The sequence below is a fragment of the Diceros bicornis genome, chromosome 2, assembly GCF_020826845.1.
Source record: "Diceros bicornis minor isolate mBicDic1 chromosome 2, mDicBic1.mat.cur, whole genome shotgun sequence".
In the NCBI taxonomy this organism is placed as follows: Eukaryota; Metazoa; Chordata; class Mammalia; order Perissodactyla; family Rhinocerotidae; genus Diceros; species Diceros bicornis.
Genome location: NC_080741.1, coordinates 52,821,257 through 52,843,479, shown reverse-complemented (window position 1 = coordinate 52,843,479; position 22,223 = coordinate 52,821,257). Strand labels below are relative to the sequence as shown.

Sequence of the window (22,223 nt, the reverse complement as noted above, 5' to 3'; positions counted from 1 at the left end):
GCCCCAGCAGCGGAGCAGGCACACTTAACTGCTTCCACCACCGGGCAGGCCCCAAGTCTGAACATTTCTAACGTAAAGGAACCAATTCTATGCCAAATCACAGAGAAGAAGGGATTAAGTGTATCTCTGTTTCTCGTGTCGGCCCAGACCTTCCAGGTCCAAAGGAGAGACCCACTCCTCCACGTACCAGCTACCTGAATGTGCCAGTTTCCGAGTTTACTGAATTGGGCTCTGATTTGCAGGTCTGATTTGCCGTATACACCATCTTAAGTCTCAGGATATAGTGAGAAACTTCAGGACATGGCCAGATCCTAATCAGTGTTGGATTCTGGCCAAACTGGCCTGCATAGGGGAGGTGATGGAAGGTTCCTGAATCTTGCAAAACATCCGGTACAGGTCAGTTCCAGGTTGGGAAGATGCCCATAGTGAAGCTGAGTAGAAAGGTATAGGGACAGCCTGGGCTTTCTGACAACAAGGTGACGGCCTCTGGTGGCCAGTCCCCTGGATTGTCTTCTTCTCTCTTAAACATGTAATTTATAACAGCTTCTCAGGGCTGATGGGTCCTGAGAGAGCCAGGCTTCATCACAAATGGGGAAACTGAGGCCCACAGAGCAGAGATGTTTTTCCCCTGAGGTCACACAGCGAAGCAGGGCGAGAAGTGAGAATGGAACCTACGTTTCTCCACTCCATGGGTGATTCCGAGTGACTAGTATTCTTTTAAATCGACACTCGTTTCAAGCACGTTCGGAGAAGCGAATCATTTACAGAATTCCCAAGGGGCAAATAATCAGCTCTTAATAGGGTATCGAGCGAAAACCCGGCCTCGCGGGCGCTTTAAAAGGACACATACCCAACGACCCACGCGTCCTCCATTTCCCGGATCCTAAAGCCTTCCTTTCGGGTGGTTAATCCCGGCCCCGCCCTCAGGGCATCTTGGGAAACGTAGTTCCACCTTCCTCCAGACACAAGGTGGCGGCCGTCTTAGAACTGCATTTCCCAGAAGGCTGTGCTCGCTGTCTCCATAGCCGGGCTACGGGCCGGTGGGGCGACCCATTCATCCTGGACTTTTTAATTTCTCCGTGAGAATGAGTGACAGTAGACAGAGGCCTTTGGCGGCGCCGGCCGCAGGCTGCCTGGCCTGGCGGAGCAGGGCGAGGAGACCGCGGACCCTGCCAAACAGCTGTGCTTCCGGTCAAGGAGCAAAAGGCCAACGCGCCGCGTTTCCTTTAATCGCGGTGGGCGGGGCGCGGCGACAGGACCCGCGTTGCTATTGGCGGCGGTTGGGGGCGCGGAAACTGAACGGGCCGCAACGGCAGCTGCTGTCTTCTCCGGCTCCTTTGGCGCCTTGGACGCCCTTGGTCCCGCCATGGCTGCTCCATTCCGTGTAAGTTCCTGATGGCAGTGGTCGCCCGGTCCTTAGTCTCCCCGCGGAGACAGTGGGCGCCTGGCCGGGGCGATGGCTGAGAGGGGGCGGGTGGGGCGCCGGGTTCCGAGCCCGTTCTCTCCGGCCCCAGTTTACCGTCTGCGCAGGAGGCGCTGGGAGGGGGCACCTAGTGAGCGCCTCCTGCATGCCAGGCCCTGTGCGGGCTACCGGGGCGAACAAACCAGTCTGTGCCCCCAGGATTCCCATCCTAGCGGGGGAGACACTAGTACGGCTCGACTGGAGGTGTGGCCAGCGCCGGGACTCTCTGGCCTCAGTCTCGCCATCCTGAGCAGTGGATGGTTGGATGGGAACTTGTTGAGGGTACACCCTGCTCCAATGGGTGAAGGAAGCACTCCAAAGCCCCTGTTTTTGAGAAGTTGTTTCGAATCTGCCTGGCCTTTGGCTTGGTTGAGAGTCAGGGAGGCTGGCTTGTGGCCTTTTGGCCCCCTTAAGTGTCTGGAGACTTGAGCAGAGTGCTCAGAGTAGGATCCAGGACTTTTGACCCATCTAGTGCCCTTCCCATAAGGCCTCCCCCAACATAAACCACCTTTGGGGGAGATGAGGAACCACAGAGCCCGTGGGATTGGGGGAGAGGGTGTTGGGAGATTTCAGGGCCCCCTGGGTCAGGGGTGGACCTGAACTTGCCTCTGCCCACTGAGCCTAGAGGTGGGCATTAACTTCCCTTGTTCTTCCAAGAGGCTCAAGTAGGGCAGTTGCTGCTCTGTTGGGGCCCACCCCCAGCTGCTGCTTTTTCTCTTGTTGAAAGGGGGACTCGGGCAGGTATGTTGAGCTTGGAGCTGGGCACAGGGCCATGGGGGCCTTTGTTCTGGTTACAGCTCTGTGGGGTGGCAGTGGCCTTGCTCTGCACCAAGGACATTTTTCCCCCAGAGTAGTCTTTGCTGGGCTCCCTGGTGCACCCAAAATACTTCCTTGAGGTTTCTGATGTGGGTAGGGAGAGATGTTTGCGTGGCTGGGATATAGCTCTTGAAGTGCTAAGACACGAGTTGCTGTTGGATGGAGAGAGTCTCTGGAATATTATCTCCATGTTTTCCTAAGCAGTGTCCTGAACTACTTCTCTGATGTTGTGTGGCACAAGGATAGTGGTGATGACACCTGGGTTCCTGTCCAGGCTGACCTTCGGGCTCACTGGCCAGTCTGCTGTGGGCTTGAGGGTATGGAATCTGATTCCTGAGACTGGGGGTGCTGAAAAGCCTGCATTTTCTTTCCTGGAGTCTTTAAAAAAAATAACTTTATTGAGATATTATTCACATACCAGAAAAGTCACCTTTTTAAAGTGCAAAATTGAGTGGTTTTTAGTACATTCACAGTGTTGTGCAATCATCATCGCTAATTCCAGAACATTTTTGTCATCCCCATAGCCATTAAGCAGTAACTCCCCTTCCCATTTCCCCCTCTCCCCGCAGCCCCTGGCAACCACTAATCTATTTTCTGTCTCTATAGATTTGCCTATTCTGGATGTTTCATATGAATGGAATCAGACAAAATGTACCCTTTTGTGTCTGGCTTCTTTCGCTTAGTGTAATGTTTTCAAGGTTCATCCATGTTGTAGCATGTGTCAGTACTTCATTCCTTTCTACTGCTGAACAATATTCCATTGTATGGATATACCACCTTTTGTTTATCCATTTATCTGTTAATGGACATTTAGGTTTGTCGACTTTTTGGTTATTATGAATAATACTGCTGTGAACATTGTGTACAAGTTTTTGTGTGAACATGCTTTCTTTTTTTTTTTGTGAGGAAGATCAGCCCTGAGCTAACATCCACGCTAATCCTCCTCTTTTTGCTGAGGAAGACCGGCTCTGAGCTAACATCTATTGCCAATCCTCCTCCTTTTTTTTCCCCCCAAAGCCCCAGTAGATAGTTGTATGTCATAGTTGCACATTCTAGTTGCTGTATGTGGGACGCGGCCTCAGCATGGCCGGAGAAGTGGTGCGTTGGTGCGTGCCCAGGATCGGAACCCTGGGCCACCAGTAGCGGAGCACGCGCACTTAACCGCTAAGCCACGGGCTGGCCCTGTGAACATGCTTTCAGTTCTCTTGGGTATTTACCTAAAATTGCTGGGCCATTTGGTAACTCTATGTTTAACTTTTTGAGGAACTGCCAAACTGTTTTCTACAGTGACTCTTTTTTCTTTCTTTTTTTTTTTTTTGGTGAGGAAGATTAGCCCTGAGCTAACATCCGTTGCCAATCCTCCTCTTTTTGCTGAGGAAGATTGGCCCTGGGCTAACATCCGTTCCCATATTCCTCTACTTTATGTGGGATGTCTGCCACAGTGTGGCTTGGTGAGCGATGCGTAGGTCCGCGCCCGGGATCCGAACCTGTGAACCCTGGGCTGCCAGAAGCGAGCGTGCGAACTTAACCACTACGCCACTGGTCTGTGTCCCCCCCCCCCCTTTTTTTTAAAGATTCTTTTGTCTGCTCTAGCTATCTCACATTTTCATATGAATTTTGGGGTTAATTTGCCAATTTCTGTAAAAAAAAAAGATAGCACCTGAGATTTTGATAGGGACTATGTTGAATCTGTAGGTCAATTTGGAGAGTATTGCATCTTAACAATATTGAGTTTTCCAAACTGTGAACATGGATGTCTTTCCATTTATCTAGGTCTTTTTAAATTTCTTTCAATGATATTTTGTGGTTTTCACTGTATAAGTCTTGCACTTCTTTTGTTAAATTATTCCTAAGTGTTTATTTTTTATGTATCATAAATGGAATTATCTTTTTTCAGATCGTTCATTGCTGGTGTACAGAAATACAGTCAATTTTTATATATTGATTTTGTATCCTGCAACCTTACTGAACTCGTTTATTAGTTCTAATAGTTTTTAAGTCAATTCCTTAGGATTTTCTAGATACAAGATTATGTCTTGAGCATTTTTAAACCCTCCTGGCTGTTATAGGAAGAGTCTTGGCCCCAGGGAAGCCCCTTCCTCATCCAGGCTTCACACATTTGACCCTGCCTCTCCCCCAGGAGGACCCCTCGTTGGAGAGGCATTTTAAGGGCCACCGAGATGCAGTTACCTGTGTGGACTTCAGTCTCAACACTAAGCAGCTGGGTAAGAGGAGCCATCTTGTCCAAGGCACTAGGTTATGAGCTGAGAAGGCTGAGTTTCTACCTGGGAGGTGTGGTGTGGGGGGAGGAGGGCACAGTGAGGACATAGGTGCCTTGTCTAGACCTGCATCTTGCTCCAGCTGGCCAGTTCTCTGGGCACTGGGCTTCTTGAGCTCCATTCTACGTGCAGAGTGTGAGGCTCAGAGAGGTTGAGGGCCTTGCCAAGGTCACATAGCTTTTGAGGGTGGGACTGCGTTCTAGGCTTTTCCCAATACACCCCAGCCACCTCTTTCTTTCTTTCTTTGTTTTTTTTTTTGTAAGGAAGATTAGCCCTGAGCTAACATCTGTTGCCAAACTTTCTCTTTTTGCTGAGGAAGATTGGCCCTGCGCTAACATCCGTGCCCATCTTCCTCTACTTTATATGGGACACCACCACAGCATGGCTTGACAGGCGGTGCGTTGGTGTGCGCCTGGGGATCTGTCCCTGCGAACCCCGGGCCACTGAAGTGGAGTGGGTGAACTTAACTGCTACGCCACTGGGCCGGCCCCACAGCTACCTCTTTCTTGAGTCTGGCCTGAGGAAAGGGCCCTTAACAATGGCTCTTTTTCCTTGGGTCTTCATCAGTTCTGTTGTCCACAGTGATATAGGCACACCTTCTTCTTGAAGATGCCTACCAGTGAGAAGGATGTGGAGCAGAGCTGGGCACTCCCCTCTGCCCACTGCCCTTGTGCTGCAGCTGAGTACCTCTGCTTCTTAGTCACTTGGGGGTTCATACACAGCTGTCATGGGTGTGGCTTCCTTGTTTCTATGGACAAGACTCCCCCTTCATCCTGTGGTCAAGGTCTCCTGCCAGAGGCTGCTGGCCTTGTCACTGTAGATTAAGAGGAAACTGAAGTTGTTTTTGGTCCATTTTGGAGACCTCTTCTAGGCTTCTGATTGAGTTGAGCCCTCTCAGTGATAAAGGCCCATTGGGTTAGGCTGGCTCCCCAGTTTTGGGAGGACTTGCTCTCTAGTGTCCTCAGAGTGTGCCTGGGGGGAGACCTGGGACCCCATGGGTGGTGAGTTTTCCCGGAGGCCCCCTGGGTTGCAGCCCAGGGCTGGCATGTGAAGGGCATCTCTTGGTCTGGTTCCCATGTGGGCCTGCTGCTTGGAGAGCTGACAGGCCATAGGCTCTCCAAACTCCTTGTCAGCAGCCACTGGAAGTGTGGCCTGTCCCCGTGGGGAGGGTGGAGCTGGGCTTTCAGGCCACATTTCCCTGCCGCTCGCCAATGTCCTGGTGGAGGCTCATGGCCCACTAGAGCTGAGGGTCATAGCATCCCCTCTCTCCTCAGCCAGTGGCTCCATGGACTCATGCCTTATGGTGTGGCACATGAAACCCCAGTCACGTGCCTACCGCTTTTCGGGCCACAAGGACGCTGTCACCTGTGTGAACTTCTCCCCTTCGGGACACCTGCTTGCCTCAGGCTCCCGCGACAAGACTGTCCGCATCTGGATACCCAACGTGTGAGTTATAGACTTCAAGGGGCTTGTCTTGAGTATGGGGCCCCGCTGTCAGAGCTGTCCCCATCCTGGCTCTGGACTGGTCACAGTGGGACATTTATTCCTCTTCTAAGGAGGTGCCATCAGAAGCTAGGGCCTCAGTTGGGGCCCTTCCCTCAGGGTGGGGAGAGGGATTTTGGGCTGACCCCAGCCATCCTGGAAGGAATTCTACCTGATGCTGCTAGCACATTGGCAGAGGGGAGAGGAGGCAGTGCTTTGCTCCTCTGGAGGAGGCCCTGGCTCCCTTGTTGGGAACTGAGGCACTCAGGCCTGGACTGACTTTGGGAGGGGTACCTGAGGGGTGGGGAGAGCTTTGATATGCCCTCATGTTGCTGTTATGGGTTTCCTGGCTCTGGATGCCTGTCCCCGCAGCAAAGGTGAGTCAACCATGTTTCGGGCACATACGGCCACAGTGAGGAGCGTCCACTTCTGCAGTGACGGCCAGTCCATTGTGACAGCCTCTGATGACAAAACAGTCAAGGTGTGGTCGACTCATCGCCAGAAATTCCTGTTCTCCCTGAGCCAGCACATCAACTGGGTCCGTTGTGCCAAGTGAGTGTCATCCTGCCTGGAGATCCTTGGAGGGACCCAGAGGTTGGGGGATACAGAGGGGCTGCCAGGTGCCAGCAGCATGACCTTGGGCAAGTTACTTAGCTGCTCTTTTGTCTTCCTGAGCCTCAGCTTCCTTATCTGGGAAACGGGAACAATGGTAGTTTCTGTGTTGTAAGTTATCGAGAAGGTTCACTGAGCTGACACATGACAAGTAAGTTAGTTCATTGCCAGCCACGATGACCCCCTGACGTCTGTGCTGTCACAGCCCAAGGCAAGTCATCAGGGGCCACTTGTTAGCAATAGCAACAATAACAATAAGATAATGTCAGTACTACCACTATGCATTTTCTTCTAATTCCTCATGGTAGTCCTGCAAGCTAGGTGATACCACTCCCATTTTATAGATGAGGAAACTGAGGCTCAGAACGGTGCAGTATCTTGCCCCAGGGCACATGGTGGGTAAAGTGGCAGAGCTGAGGTTTGAACCCGAGTCTCTGGCGCTAAGACTTGCCTACTTTCCTGTGGGGGTGTTCTGCTCCTCAGAGGTTGATTTTGCTCCAGAGCTGCCAGATGAGGGCCCAGGCTTCTGAGAGGATTGGTCTGGAGGCTGGCCCTCTCTTTGGTGTGGGACGGAATGCTATGGGGATGGGAGTCAGGTGACCCAGAGCACCTTTCAAGGGCCAAGAATTGCAGACACAGGTGTGCCTACTTCCAGCTTATTCTGTTCCTTTCAGCAGAGATCTCTTGTGTCAAATCTCAATGCTCCGGAGGTGGAGGTTGGGGGTGTCTGGTGACATTGGGAAATCATGGGAGTCAGAGGTTAGGGACTGTTACCGTGTTCTGGGGACCCCATGCAAGTTACTTATTCTCCAGGGCATTCATTCCTTTGTCCTGGGAGGTCCCTGATTGCTCTGAGAGGCCTTACCATCAGGCTCCTGAGAGCAGGAGGGGCCAGGCCAGCAAATGAGTGTTGAGCCCACCCTGGGCCTTTGATGGTGGGTCCCCAGGACCTCCACACCTTTTTGTTGGCAGGTTGTGTTTTGCTGACCCATTCTCAGAGTCGAATGTAGACTCAGGGGACCTGGGAACAGGATAATGATGCTGATGGTGAGCTTTGGGCCGCCTTAATGCTAACAGCACCAGCAGTCAGTACTCACACTGCCATGCACCATGTGCACTGCTGGGGGCCTCCTGTGCGTGGTGCTACCCTCTGCTTACCATGAGGTAGGCGCCGTTCTTACCCATCTCACAGGGGAGGCCACTTGCCCAGGATCACTCAGGGTCAGAGCAGGGCATGTAGCCCGGCTGGTTCCTGGGGTCAGGTAGTGGGCAGAGCAGGAAGGATGGCTGCGGAGGACTGTGTGCGGTGCCTGTGACGGTGGTGTGACTCGTGCCCTGCCTGGTTCAGGTTCTCCCCCGACGGGCGGCTCATCGTGTCTGCCAGTGATGACAAGACTGTCAAGCTGTGGGACAAGACCAGCCGGGAGTGTGTCCACTCGTACTGCGAGCATGGCAGGTGAGTCCCCAGACCCTGTCTTCCACTTGCTGTCACTCAAGAAAAGCACAGATCTGAGCATGAGGAGGCGCCAGTGGCCTTCTGTGGGGCCGGCAGCTACGTCTCTGCTGTTCCTTGCCTCTACTTCTTTTCCTGTGTGAGTGGAAGGTTCAGCCTCATCACCATCCCTGCAAATAATAGGAGCACTTAATCTCAATGCATGTAATCCTTGGGGCCTCTCTTTTCTCTTCACTTTCTAGTTCTCAGAATTGACATGTCTGTCTGAAAACAGATGAACCCAGACCCCCAAAAGCATGTTAGTGTGTTATCTGGTGATGGCTTTATGAATGAAAGGCTCTTCAGGTTCTTGTAGTGGGCGGCAGCTGTTGTATTGTGCCGCATCATCGAGAGAGGGAGGAGCCTGCATTTGTGCAGGGACTCGCCTAGTCTGGGTTCCTAAATGAATCCCAGCTCTGCCCCCCTCAGGCAGGGAGCCCCAGGTAAGGCTCCTCTTGAGAGCTGGCCATGATACCAGCCTGGCTGTCACGTATGGGTGTATTGAGGGGCCCTAGGCCTATCTCCTGGAGATAGGTGAGCCAGTGGCTCTGGGGCCCTGCTGGCCCTTCGTGTCTGGGCCTCAGTGGGCAAGGCCTGCCCTGCCTCCTGCTCTGGTGAGGGCACCAGCTCTAACTCTGAGAACCCCGAGCAGCTGCTGACCTTTGGTCTGAAGAATGCTTTCTCTGCTTGTATTTAGAAGTTGATGCTGGGACTTGCTTCCTGGTAAGTCCACCTCAGGTCACTGCTAGCCACTGTTCTCACCCTCTCCCTCTTGCTCTCCGTTGGCCACCTGGTAAAGAAACAAGGCAGAAGGAAGGTATTCTGGACTAAGGGAACAGCATGAGCAGATGTACAGGGATGGGAAGGTGCTGGATGTTTTTGGGTCTTTTCTGAGCCAGGGTAGACCTCCTATAGCACCTGGTGGCCCCTGTCTTTCCAGCTTTGTTACCTACGTGGACTTCCACCCCAGCGGCACATGCATCGCCGCCGCCGGTATGGACAACACCGTGAAGGTGTGGGACGTGCGGACTCACCGGCTCTTGCAGCACTATCAGCGTGAGTGTCCACGAGCAGCCACAGTGGGACTGTGTGTTGCCAGGCGTCTGGCTCATTGCTGAGGTGCCTAAATGGGCCTGAGGTTAGCCCTGGCCGGTGGGGCAGAGTCTCAGGTCTGTTGGGATCTCCAGGGGCAGGTAGTCTGTAGCGTGGCTGTCCTGGCTTGGAACCTTGGCCAGGAGATGGAGCGTGGCACTACCTGGCATACACCAAGCCTTTTGGTGCCCACTTATGAGATGGGAGAGTCTCATACACACTGCAGGTCTTGATGGGGAGCCCTTGATCTCTATGGGGAGCCCTTCTGGCCAGGGCTTCTCTTAAGGGGAACTTCTCAGGGGTTGCTGATGCCACTTGCCTCCCCTTGTAATGGAGGCTCTGCCCTTCAGGGCCAAGGTGACAATCCTTGGCCTGTGGTGAAGGGGGCAGGTCTGTCAAAAGAGGTCAGAGTTGGTGGGACATTGGCCACTTCTGGTTCCATGATGGCCTCCACAGATGAGGAGCCATAAGGCATATGGAGGGTCAAATTGGCTAGGGGCCAGGCTCAGGAGCCAGCCCCAGGGCTGTGTCCCCTGATTTAATTGTAGCACTTGAAAGGCAGGGCAGTGGGCGGTTGACATGGGCTGGTGTCAGGGTCCAGGTGGGAGGTGAGGGTGGGGCAGACTCGGGTGTGATTAGGACAAGATAGCTGAAGGTAGTGGGTTAGGGAACTGGCCTGAGAGCACGTGTGACTGGGCAGAGCCGTGAGTCACCCCAGTTGTGGGATTGGGGCCCAGGGAAGGGAGCTGGTGAGGGACCACGGGAGGAACTGGGAGTTGTGCAGAAGGCAAAACAGGTGGGCAGGCCTGTGGGCTCAGGACTGAGACCAGGGAGGGACAGAGCTGGAATTGTTTGAAGAACAGTGGTCATTGACTTGGAACTAAGTTTAAAGTCCATTGGCTCACTTCCAAAATTCACACCTGAAAATGGAAAGGACATATCTGGATAAAGGTGTGGGGCTTGGGGTTCAGAGCTCTCCCCGACACCCCCCATAAGCCTTTCCTAGCTAATTCTCAGACGTTTGAGGACAACACTTTCTTGGGGTAACTGAGGTGACTGACCTCCCAAGAAGGGGGATCCTGGTCTTGAAAAGCACATGTGGAGGGTGGGCTCTGCAGCCAGCTTCAGCATTCCTAGCTGTGTGACATTGGGCAAGTCGGTTTACTCCTCTGGCCCCCTGGGACAAATGATAGTGTGTGTTTCACAGGTGGTATTGGGAGGGTAATGAGTTGATCCATGTCAAGAACTTAGAGAGTGCCTGGAACAAAATGGGAACCAGGTACAGTGTTAGTGACAATGACAATGGTACTGATGAGGCTGAATCTCAGTCCTGGAGTCAGGAATCTGGACTCCTGGTCAGGCCAGCCCAGTTAGTGAAGGCCTGCAGTACCCTACAGCACCACCAGGCGGCAGGGGGCAGCCGCTAGAACTAGTTCTTTCCTCAATAGCAAGCCCTGGGGTTTGTCACTGATGCTGTCTGTTTCAGAGGCTTCTAGAACAGAGCAGCAGTGGGGTCTGCCCTCTATTGGAGACCACGCCTCTCCCTTCCCTCCTTCAGACTTAGAGGACTTTCTACTCCTGTTCTGGGCCAGGCCTGAGTTGGAGATTGGGCACATCAGCGCAGTTGACTGGGACTGTGGGAGCATGGGGTCAGGAGGGAGAGCTTGGACAGGGAGAGATGGGAAGGGAAGGTGATGAGGCGGAGCAGTGGTTAGGAGTACAGGCTGTTTCCTATCTGTGAAGGGGATGGTAATAGTGCCTTCCTTACGGAGTTTGTGAGGATTATAATACAGTGCCGGGGATGTGGTTTGCACCACATAAGTCTTGACACTGGAGGAGAGGATCTCTGGGTGACCCTGGGAGAGTCCAGGTCCACCTCTGAGGAGTCGTGAGCCCGGACCTGGTATTGGAGGTGTGCAGTAGCAGGTACCCACTGGGGAGGGCCTTGAATGCCATGCTCTGGCCTAGGGCAGCCTCCAAAGAGGCAGCCTGGCTGGAAGTGCTGGGACTGGCACTGTCACTCGGGGAGTGAGGGGATGAGGGGCATCTGAGAGAACAGCAGTGCCAAGAGCCCACTTTAGGAAGCTAGTGTGCCGGGTGGGTGGGCTTTCTGTGCTCAGTGTCTGAGTGAGGGCCGGGCATCAGAGTGGGGCAGTGGTCAGGCCCAGGGGATGGGTTTTGGAGACTGAATAGAGACAAAAGCTGAAGCCGTAGGGTGGAGGGGCCAGCTGGGCGCAGGGATCTGGGACGTGAGAATGGCTGAGGCCACATCCTGGGTCCCTGTGACTGAGGGGCCATGGGAGTAAAAGGTCCATACAGCAGCCAGAGTGAGGGATGGGAGCCCCTTCTCCCAGCATGCAAGGGCTAAGGAGGGCAGAGCCAGGGCAATGAAGGAAAGCGGGGTCTCATGAAGAGGGTGGTCAGGAGGTGGAGTGATGCAGAGCAGTCAGGGAGAGTGGAGTGTGCTGCGAGAGGTCCCTGGGGTTCTTGAGGGAGCAGGCTTGGCAGTGGGTGGGGTGGCTGGTCAATGACTGGCAGGGCTAGGGAGGTGGTAGGTGGACTCAGATGGCATCAGGGGCTGAGTCCTGAGGGGATCTGTGGTACATGAGGCTGACAGGCTCCATGGAGAGATTTCAGTCTGTTTTTTTTTGCTTTCTTTTCCTCCTGTGACAGAGCCACTCTGAGCCTGCAGTGTCTTATTCCTAAGCCACCCCTAATATGGATCAGAGGTCTGGGGAGCTTGGAGCACCCCATAAACAACTGAGTTCCCTCTGAGCTCCCTGCCCAGTGGTGGCACACGGTGGATATTCACAGGGCAGCAAACTCATCCCACCACCTCTATGCCGATCCTCTGGGGCTCAAGGAGAGCCGGGTGGATCATTGGTTGAGGAGGACACACCCCTCATTCTCTTTGCTGCTGGAGGGACCTGGCCATGTCTGCTTGGGTCTAGTGGCTCCCCTAGAGAGGTCTGTGTCTGAACCCTCTACCTGAGAGACTTGCCCTAGCCCCTTAATGGCAGCTGCTCCCTGACCCCCAGAGGTGCAGGAGCATCTGTTTGGAGGCTGAATTCCCAAGAAGGGCTCCCAGCCCTCTGGCAGCAGACTCCTGAGCTGTTTTCTGTACCTGATCCCTAGGAAATCCAGGGGAAAGTTTTTAAGGACATGGTGACATCCAGTGTCTCCCCTGGTGACTCTGGATGAGCGCCAGGCACTCCTGAGTGGGCTTTGGACGCATGTGGCTGTTGGGCTCTTCTGAGAGAATTAGGTTTATGATACCACAGCGTGTGGCCCGGGAGCCCAGCCTGCCTGTGGCCAGCTGCCCCATGGTCGTATTCCGTGGAGGGCACTTCCTGTCCTGTGTCGGGTTGTTGGAGTCACTTTGGGCTACAGCAGGTGGCTGGCGCCATTTGTCTCAGGCAAGGAGTTTCTTGGTTCTGGCCTATCACTGCGGGAGCAGTTCTGATTTCCCAATTCAGCATGGAGTTGGCGGGGCTGCTGGAGCCCTGGGAGTGCCGGTCCCCACAGAGGTGGGTCAGGCTCCATATGCTGCGAGCCCACATAAGAGTGTTCAAACATCTGAGCAGCAGCCCCCGTCCTGCAACCCATAATGTGCTTTGTGGTTTATAGGCATGTACAGGTCCATTATCTAGTGACAGGCCTTGGTGGTCAGGGCAGGGCTACTCCCTGTTTCACAGATGGGGGGTTTGAGGCTTGCCCATAGCCATGCAGCTATGAAGCTGTGAATCTGGGTCTCCAGCTCAGGCCTCCGAGTCTGGCGTTCTGTCCACCATCCCACACTGGGCTCCTTATACCATGTTGATTGTAGTCATTTACTTGCCTGAGGCCTGTGAGAGGGTTTGGTCTGGCCCTCTCCAGAAACTCCAGTTAGAGCTCAGAATCCCAGGTTCTCTGTCCACTTTCTTAGCACACCTTTGGACCCCTGCCCTACCCCAGCTATGGTCACAGAGGGTTTTAAAACAGCTATGCAGCCAGCCGGGCAGGGCCTGTATCCCTTGCTTGGCATTTTGAAACTGAAAGGGTTGATCAGGAGGTGGTGCACTGTCCCACCTGATCTGGCCAACTCACTGGCTCTTTCCTGCCATCCCTAAGTGGGCATTTATGCGACATTTGCAAAGAGGAGTGTTTAAAGTGTGATTTGCTGCTGGTATTAGAGCACCTTCATTGTACAGATCCATAGTCCTTTGTAAACCCAAAGCTACGATGTCACTGGTAATGCCAGTTGTGCATCGTAAGAAGCCACCCTGGGTGAAGGGAGCCGAGTTCTTTGTGGTGGGCTGTGGGGGTGGGGCTTGGCCCTGGCGTGGCCTGCCCTAGAAAGGGACGTCCTACTTGTGCACCTGGGGTTTCTCTGGGCCCCATGGCCAGTTTGAAGCCCATCAGGCAGTGAGCCAGGTTTGCTGAGGGCTTCATGCAGAGCTGTGTGGGCAGAGTGGATTGTGGGTACCCAGGTCTCTCCTTAGGCCACCTGCTGCCCACAAGCTGTGGCCAGTTCCTGATGGTTGGGAACAGGGTCTGCAGCGGCCTCAGTCCCACCCTCCCTGGGCTTCTGGTGACCTGTAGAATCTTGACATTGGTATATCTCTGATTCTGAGTTGGAGTCCCTGCTTTGGGTTAGAGGTAGGGGTGGGGAGATGATAGCCGGGAACCCACAACTATGCCCAAATGGCAGTCTGCCATCAGTTATCAGTGATATCTGCCGTGGAGCCAAGAAGAGTGCCTGCCGCTTTGGGCTGGATGACAAGTGGATTGCTGTGGACAGCCACTGCTCAGGGCTTTGTGACAGGAGGCTCACCACCTCATGGGGCAGATGAGCCTCTGTGGAAGACTGTCATGCAGGGATGATTCTTATGATGAGGCCTCCCTGGAATGGCTCTTCCACCTCTACAGAGCCAGAGAGGCTGCCTCAGGCTGGCAGGGCCAGTGGGCGAGGCAGGAGAGCAAGTGGGGAAAGGCGCGTAGGTGTCTTGATACATCCCCAAAAGCCTGGAATGGCAGGCTGAGCCCTCTTCTAGTAAATGGTTCCAGATGTTTCTACCCCAGCCAGGAGGCCTTTGATATTCCTGCCATTTATAGTGGAGCAGGGCTTCTGGTGTCTTTCTTCTGGGGGAGATTTTTTTCCCTTGGGTGGGCTTGGTATCCACACTCTGATGTGGTATCCACACTCTGACCTGCCACTTTGGTGGTGCTGGGGAAGCCCTGAGCTCGCCCTCCCTGATCCACCCTCCTGCTCCAGCTGCTCCTCTGCTAGCTTCGTCTTAGGTGGGGCAGGGGTGGTGGTCATCCCAGGGCAGGCTGCCAAAGTCTGCAGGAACAAGAGTGGTGCACCTTTCTCTAGGGCCCAGGGAGGCAGATGTGCCAGGAGCAGCATTTGAAGAGGCCCAAGGGGAGACTGGGCCATGCTGAGGTAGATGCAGGAGGGCTGCCTCCCAAGGCTATCCTGCTGTGGGCCTGAGGGGTCAAGGGTGGGTAGGACTCCCCTGGGGGGATCTCACAGTGCCTCTGCCCCCCTCCCACCACACTTCATTGCTGGTGTGAACTAGCATACTGGTGAGCATAGCCGGTCCCTCAGGAGTGCAGGGCACTGGCTCTCAGCCTACAGACACAACCTGAAGTGCCTGCAGGACTGTGCCGAGCTAGACCTGATCTTCTGCCTCCGTGAACGTGCCACACTCTTTTGGGGGGAGGGAAGGATTCACTTTTTATCATTCACTCAGTTGTATAATCATAATGACCATATTCTGAAGGTTAAAAAAAAATTCTGTACGTATGCAGAGTAAAAATTAGAAGTCCCCTATTCCTGTCCTCCGCAGAGTTAACCCCTGTTTTCTCTCTGGAGCTTCTGTCTGCAGCCCTCCTCTGGGGCTGCACACGTGGGTGCGCCCCTCCATGCCTGGGTGGCGATGGTCAGTCACACTCTGTGCGTTACTAATGTTCTTTCTGCTACCGCTTGTGGCTGGCGCCTGTTCAATTCCTGCTGGGGCTGGCTACGGCTGTATTCTTCTGCTCTTGGCGCCCCCAATTTGGTAAACATTGAGGGTGCTGGTCCCCCTTCTCCATGACCTCGAGGGTGGGGAGTGTGCTGGGCTGTAGGGGCTCTGTACTCTGCCTCTAGGAGCTGGCTGTGGCAACCCCGTCAGCCTCTCTGCAGGCCATCTCTTGGAGTTCTTGGTGCTTAGAGAGTGTTCAGATACAAATATCCTGTTACATAAAGCCATGGCTGTCTCCCCTAAGTGTGGTTGGGAACATGTATCCACACTACCTAGGCACATCAGCACATCAGCTGGACTGGTGTGTGATGGGCTCCGTGGACCCCCGTAGGCTCTGCTGAGGACCGTTTTGTGGTGAGAGTGTTTACTGGTCCAGGAATGGTTCCTGCAGCCTCACAGGGCCGGAATGAGGGGTTGGTTCTAAAATTTGCCTTTACGTCTGTGGCAGTTCTGACTTGGCGGGGTCATGGTTATCTTAGCCCCACTGGTTTCCCTCACCAGGACTGTGGTTATGAGTACAAAGGCACCGGGGTCTTCCTTGGCAGCTACTCTAAGAAGCTGTGATGTAGCTGGTCAACACATTGCCATCCCCATGTGGCCTGCCTGGATCCAACTCACTTGCTCACCAACCACTTTCTGAGTCCCACTCAGTGTTGGGCTCTGAGCGGGGAGCCAAGGACCTAGCACGGCCCCTGCCTGATGGAGCATGTGGTCTCATGGAGGACCCAGCCATGAATCAGATAGCTGCACCAAAATATAAAGCCCCTGCTGTGAAGAGTGCACTGACCGGAGACTCATGGTGCTTCAGGAGGACAAATCAAGGAGGTGGCCCCGATGGGGAGGTCGGGGGGGGCTTCCCTGAGGAGGTGACTCTGAGCAGTGAGCTTCAAGGCTAGGGAAGATGTGGGCAAGCATCTCCCAGGCCCACAGGGAACAAAGGGTGGAAAGGTCCCACAGCTGGGGAGCCGACAGGTGGCTGGATCTTGGAGAGCGAGGGACACCAAGGTGGATAGTGGGGCTTGGGCTAGGGCAGTGGGGAAAAGAGAGTCATGGGTGGGGTTGAGCTGTTGAGTGGGTAAAATGGCAGGACCTGGAGTTGCATGGGACACCAGGGGCGGCGGAAAGGGACATCCCAGAGCTCACTCTGTACAGAGGCCTTACAGGCTTAGCATCCCCACAAGCCCCCCTAACATGTGGGTGCTGTGATGCAGAAGGAGAAACAGGCTCAGAGTGTCAGGGTGCTTGCTCAAGGTCACACAGTGGGCCAGTGGGGAGGCCGGGATTGGAACCCAGGCCTGACTGGCTCCTGAGAGTGTGTCTTAGCTGTCTACTCACCTGCCCTCACACATGTCCTGTCCCGTAGAACTGGGGCATCGTCCTGACATTTCAAGGGTTTAATTTTCCACTCAGTTTCCCTAAAGTAGCAGTATGTAAGGCAGATTGAGCATTACATTTGAGCCCTCTGCCCTGCTCCAGTTCGACTACTTGGTGTGGTGGGAGAGGTAGAGGAATCGCTTGATCCCTCTGGCCTTGCTACATGGCTCCTGCCTGTCCTGCATCTCCTGCTGCCTGCCCTCAGCTCTGGATGAGTCTCTTCCTGTCTGTTGATCATGCTGCTCTCCTGGGAAATCCTTGAGGGGTTCCTCTCAGCCCCTCTGAGTGATGGCCGCCCCAGCCCAGCCTTGTGCCGAGCCTTAGTTGTCCCCGATTACCCATCTTGAGGCTTCCACTGTGCTCCCTGGGCCTCCCAGCCAGCACCTGACTGATGTCCTTCCCCCAGTGCACAGCGCGGCGGTGAACGCCCTCTCCTTCCACCCGTCGGGAAACTACCTGGTCACGGCCTCCAGCGACTCGACCCTGAAGATCCTGGACCTCATGGAGGGCCGGCTGCTCTACACGCTCCATGGGCATCAGGTGAGGGTGTTGGCTTGGCATGGCGTGGGGCAGAGTCACTGCCTCGAGGCCTGTGCAAGGCTGGGTTTGTCTGAGGTGGCCCTTCCCTTGGAGCCCACTGGGGGTGGTTTCTGTGGTCCCCTCATAGCCTGGGCAGTGGAGTGAGATGCAGAAACAGGTTTGCCACCTGCAAGACCTGTGATCTCTGGCAGAAGTGCTGGGCCTGGGCCGGCCCCATGGCTTAGCGGTTAAGTGCGTGTGCTCCGCTACTGGCGGCCTGGGTTCGGATCCCGGGCGCACACCAACACACCGCTTCTCTGGCCATGCTGAGGCTGCGTCCCACATACAGCAACTAGAAGGATGTGCAGCTATGACATACGACTATCTACTGGGACCTTGGCGGGGGTGGGAAGAGGAGGATTGGCAATGGATGTTAGCTCAGAGCCGGTCTTCCTCAGCAAAAAAAAAAAAAAAAAAACAAAAAAAAAGAGGAGGATTAGCGTGGATGTTAGCTCAGGGCTGATCTTCCTCACAAAAAAAAAAAAGGAGTGCTGGGCCTGGTACTGCACTGAGAAGGGAGTTAAATTGAGTGTGGGCGGGAAGTGAGGAGGCATCTAAACATGGTTGGCAAGCTTTCCCCAGGGGTTTGAGTGGAATCTGTCCCCTAATAACCCCAGGCATTCCTTGGTCCAGCAGTTGAGTAGATCCCTGGAACCCAAGCCCTGAATTGCCATCGGGGTATCCTGGGGTTCTGCAGACATTGAAACCTTTGGAGACAGAGGCAACAGGTGTCTCACAGAGGCAGGTGCGAAGGAGGGAAGTCTTCCTGCGTGTTTGTTTGGGAATTCCTGGAATTGAATCAAGGGAGCAGAGGCCTTCTCTCTGAGCATCTTTCACCAACGCATCTGGTACCCTGGACTCCCTGGATGGGCAGTGGTGAGGAGGGCTACTTGCGCCTCTCCCTAGCAGCTGGCCGGGTGCGGGCCTCTCATATCCCACCAGAAGGTTGTGGCTGAGCTGTTTCCCGCTGAGCAGAGTGGTCATCAGAATGTCTCCTATTGGGACATAGTCACCACACCCAAGTGGGGCAGGCGCGGCAGAGACCAGAGCTTTTCAGTTCGTCCCCTTCTCCACGTGTGAGCAGGAGGCAGGCAGGATGGAGAGTGGGGATGAGCCTTCAGGGCTGAAGGTGGCCCTGGGGTGTTCACATATCTTGGGTTGGAAACTAGGTATCTAGCTCGAGGCTGTCTAGCTCGGGCTCTCTGGATCCCACTGTCATCTCAGTCGGGGCACATGGGGGCCATTGGCCATGGCTTGAGGTGAGGGCATGGGCCTTTTCTTCTGCTTCCTTGGGACCTGGAGGCCACTTGCTGCCCTCAGCTCATGGTGACCCCTTGTCCTCCCTGTCAGAGACACATCTGGTGTACAAGACCAGCGGGCCTGTTCTCCCAGGCCAGCACATCTGGGTGTAATGTATGGCACTGGGCTGGGGTGACTGCTGCTTCTGTTGTAAGCTTGTTAGGAAGCCACCTTTGTTAGCTCTTTGGCAAGTCAATTATTTAGATTCATGTGTAACCAGTTTTGGGTCTTATAACCAGGAGGGTATTTAAAAACCACGTGAATACTGTTGCCTCTCCTGCTCCCCACAAAAAGAAAGAAAAGGCAGTACACAGAAACACCATGTGACAGATGCATACCAAGTGATCACCCAGGGCTTTTTCTTTTTTTCTGAGTGTTCTTTAAGCAGCTGACTCACCTCTTAGCCTGAGAACCCTTGAACACAGTGTCTGAAATGCCATCCCTGTGTTTGGGTGCAGCTTCCAGCACAGAAATGAACCCTGTTGATATTGTTCTCCTGGAAAAGTGAAATGGGCCAAGTGGAACCACATGGTTGCTTGTCTGCTGTTGAACCTGGACACGTGGGATCTAGGCTGAGGGACAGCTGGTGGTTTGGGGGTATGGAGAATGGGAAATGGCTCCACGGAATCATTTCTTCCTCAAGGCGCCAAGCTTACAGTGCCCAGAGGAAAAGAGAAGAAGAAGTGAGCTGTCTTTGTTTTGCCATCTGTTTGTTCATCATCTGCTCACTGGGCTGGGCATCAGGGGTATGAAATGGATGTCATGGTCCCATCCCCTGGGGCTCACAGCCTGGAAAGCGGGGGCCTCCCTAGGGAGGTCAATAGAGCCGAGATGGCATGAGATGAGTTAGGAGACCAGGAGAGGCAGGCTGAGTCTATGCGGTACTTGGAGGGTTGGGTGAAGGTGGATTGGTTTCTCCCCCAGGGTACAGCTCAGGTAAAGTGGGAATTGGAGTGAGAGGCTCAAATTTGTTTCTCTTCCCAACCCTAGAAAGTTCCTGTCAAATACAGAAACTTAAGATTGGTGTGCCAGGGGTTTTAGGGGCTCTTCCTCCTGGGGTACCCATGACACTGGCGCCATTGTGGGCTGCCAGGGGATGGGAACCCCGGGGCCTGGCTTGCTCAGGGTTTTGCAGACTGATTCAGGGAGGAAGGAGCTAGCCAGGATTGCCCTGACTCTGCTCCATCCCTGCGCTTGCTTTAGCTCCTCCTCTTCCTAGAGAGCTGATTCTTTCCCACCCTCCACCTCCTCCTCCTCTTCCTCAAGACCTGTGGTGAGACCACCATGCACTCCCGATGGTGATGGCAGCTTGGTGCTGAGTTCTGCAGCTGGCCACGTGGGCAGATCTGGCCTGCTTCCTTTGCCCCTCTGCCTCGAGAAGACTTTTGGGCTGCTTTCTGATGATGTGGAAGCAGCACTGTGATTGAAGAGTCTGGTCTCAGGGCTGAGGTCAGGGTGCGAGTGCGTGGGTGTGTGGGGCAGGGCTGCCCAAGGAGAGCCTATTTGCCCTGAGCAAAGCCTTGCTCACCCTTTGTGCCCCAGGGTCTGCCAGGGTTTGCTGTGGCTCCTTGTTGGGCCGGGCTCTGCCCCTGGGTTTGGGGCAATTCAAAGTCTGCTAATGATACCTTTCTAAGGGAGGATAATGTGGCTGAACAGCCTTAATTTGGGCGGTTGGTTAAAAATGGAGCCTGCTAGCTGGAGCTACCTAGGGCTTGTGGAGATCTGTGGCCAGGAGCAGGGGCTGCTTTGCTCAGCCCCAAGGGGAGAAATCTGTGGAGGCGGGGCCTGTTTTGTCATCTGGGAGCCAGTGTGCTCCAAGGATGTTCCTGACTTGTGAGATGCTGTCAGGTCGGAGTGGCTCAGCTCTGGGAAGAAGTTGCCACTCGTGTTGACCTCTTTGGGGCATGTATTGCCTTTGCTGATTCCCAGGGAGAGGGCCTGGCAGGGGGGTCGCATCACAGGGCTGCTGAGGAGTGGGCTGAAGCTCTGCCCCAGCGCACTGTGAGGGTGTACAGTCCTCTTAGACTTCCCACTCGTGAAGTCCGTTCCCTCCTTCCAGGAGGATACACACCTGGGCTCCTGGGTGACTTGAGCTTCCGCATTCTGTTCCAGGAGGTGGCTAAGTGCCTCGTCAAGCACAGCTGCCACCAGCCACTTCCTGAAGTGTGTGGCTGAGAGGCCCAGGGCTTCTGTGTGGGTCCCGCGTGCCCAGGGGTTCTGTACCACAGGTGGGAATGGCAGATATGAAAGCACTTTTGAGTCCAGGTGGGGAAACTGAGGTCCAGAGAGTGGTTTGGACTTGTAGGGGTCTCAGGCAGCTTAGGGTGGCAGAGCCGGGACGAGTATCCAAGTCTCTGCAGTCTCCACCACACTCATGTACGTCTTTTAGAAGTTGAGTCGTGATTACACGCTTGTTTTTAGGTCACTGGTCTGCGTAGGAGGCCTGCAGGCCTTGTGGCTGCTTGTATCCTAGCCTTACTGCCATATGACCCCATTCTGGTCCAACAGGAGGGAACCCCATGAAACTTTGGTTTGGACTTGGAGGGCTTCCTGTGACAGTCCCCAGGCATAGCCCTGAGAGAGCTGTGAGAGGGAGGGCTATTGAGTTTTTCTGCCAAATAGAGCAACAACACCCTCGTGCTTCCAGTTTCATACCTGTGAGAAGGGACAGTGCAGGCTGGGGGTCAGGCCAGCTGAGAGAAGCCAGCCAAAGGGAGCTGGTGCTGGGGTGAGACAGACCTTGACCAGGAGGGGGGCTCTGTGTGTGCGAGGGAAGTGTCCCCATGTCCTGTGTGAGGGCAGGGCCTGAGTGAGCCCCTCTGGGAGCACAGGGAGGGAGGGTCAGCTGAGGTAGTGCTGTTGGGCTGGTGCTCTCTTGTCTAGGTTGAGGCCAGAAGTCTCCTGATATGCCATTCAATTTCTCATAATGTCACAGGGGTACCAGGATGGAGGCACTTGCTGAGTGCCAAGCTAAAATCAGGATCGCCCAGTGCAGCCTGGGTCTCCTGAGCTGGGCACACGTGCTGGCATTGGGGGCAGCTCATCAGCCCAGGAGTCTGACCATGCTGGCAGTTTGATTGTTCTCTGGCACACGATTGGCACACTTCCCATCAGCCCATGTGAGGCTGGCTCACTTTGTGGGGCAGGGGGTGCGTATCAGTTACAAGTTTATTGTGAGCCTGAAGGATTCTGGTGCTTCTCTCCTCAAGTCCTAGCTTTGGGACTCTGAGCTACAAAGGGCCATTCAGGGGGTGTGGCTGGGGACTGAGAGAGGCTCCTGCCCCGTGGGAGCTCGATGCCACCTGTGCTGTACTGCAGGAATGGCTTATTGGCTGCAGCTGGGGCCTATGTAACTCTTCAGAGGCTTCCACAGGGTGAGTGTCACTGAATGATTTGGGTGGTGGGCCAGAGAGCTAGGCAGGCCCTTTGCTGGCTCCAGCCTGCATGGGCTCTGGCCCCTAAACAGCCCTGCTGCTCCAGCTGCGCGAGGGCTCAGTGATGACGAGGCAGCAGGTGGTGGCAGGTTTCCAAATGCAACCCAAGCAGACACTGACACCTTTGCCAGGGCAGAGGGGTTGGGACAGGCTGGGGTCTGTTGGGGCTGAGAGGTAGGGTACCCCCCTACCTCCAGCCAGATCTGCCCAGCTAGGTGGCAAGTGGACAGAGAAGGGAGGCGCTGCCAACCTGGATATGGCACATTGCCTTCCTTCCTCCGCCTTCGCCCCTGG

At 54.7% G+C, this 22,223-nt stretch overlaps 1 protein-coding gene across 3 annotated transcripts in view; it reads left to right on the top strand.

Moving 5' to 3' along the window:
* Positions 1-1,287: 1,287 nt before the first annotated feature.
* Positions 1,288-22,223, top strand: part of POC1A (POC1 centriolar protein A) — a 72,777-nt gene continuing 51,841 nt past the window's right edge. For all 3 annotated transcript variants that reach the window (XM_058560194.1, XM_058560184.1, XM_058560203.1), the window contains exons 1-7: positions 1,288-1,384; positions 4,419-4,503; positions 5,832-6,003; positions 6,412-6,591; positions 8,000-8,107; positions 9,084-9,199; positions 17,024-17,157. In XM_058560194.1, the coding sequence (XP_058416177.1) occupies positions 1,367-1,384; positions 4,419-4,503; positions 5,832-6,003; positions 6,412-6,591; positions 8,000-8,107; positions 9,084-9,199; positions 17,024-17,157 (813 nt within the window). In that variant the 5' untranslated portion in view covers positions 1,288-1,366. The remainder of the gene's footprint in view (positions 1,385-4,418; positions 4,504-5,831; positions 6,004-6,411; positions 6,592-7,999; positions 8,108-9,083; positions 9,200-17,023; positions 17,158-22,223) is intronic.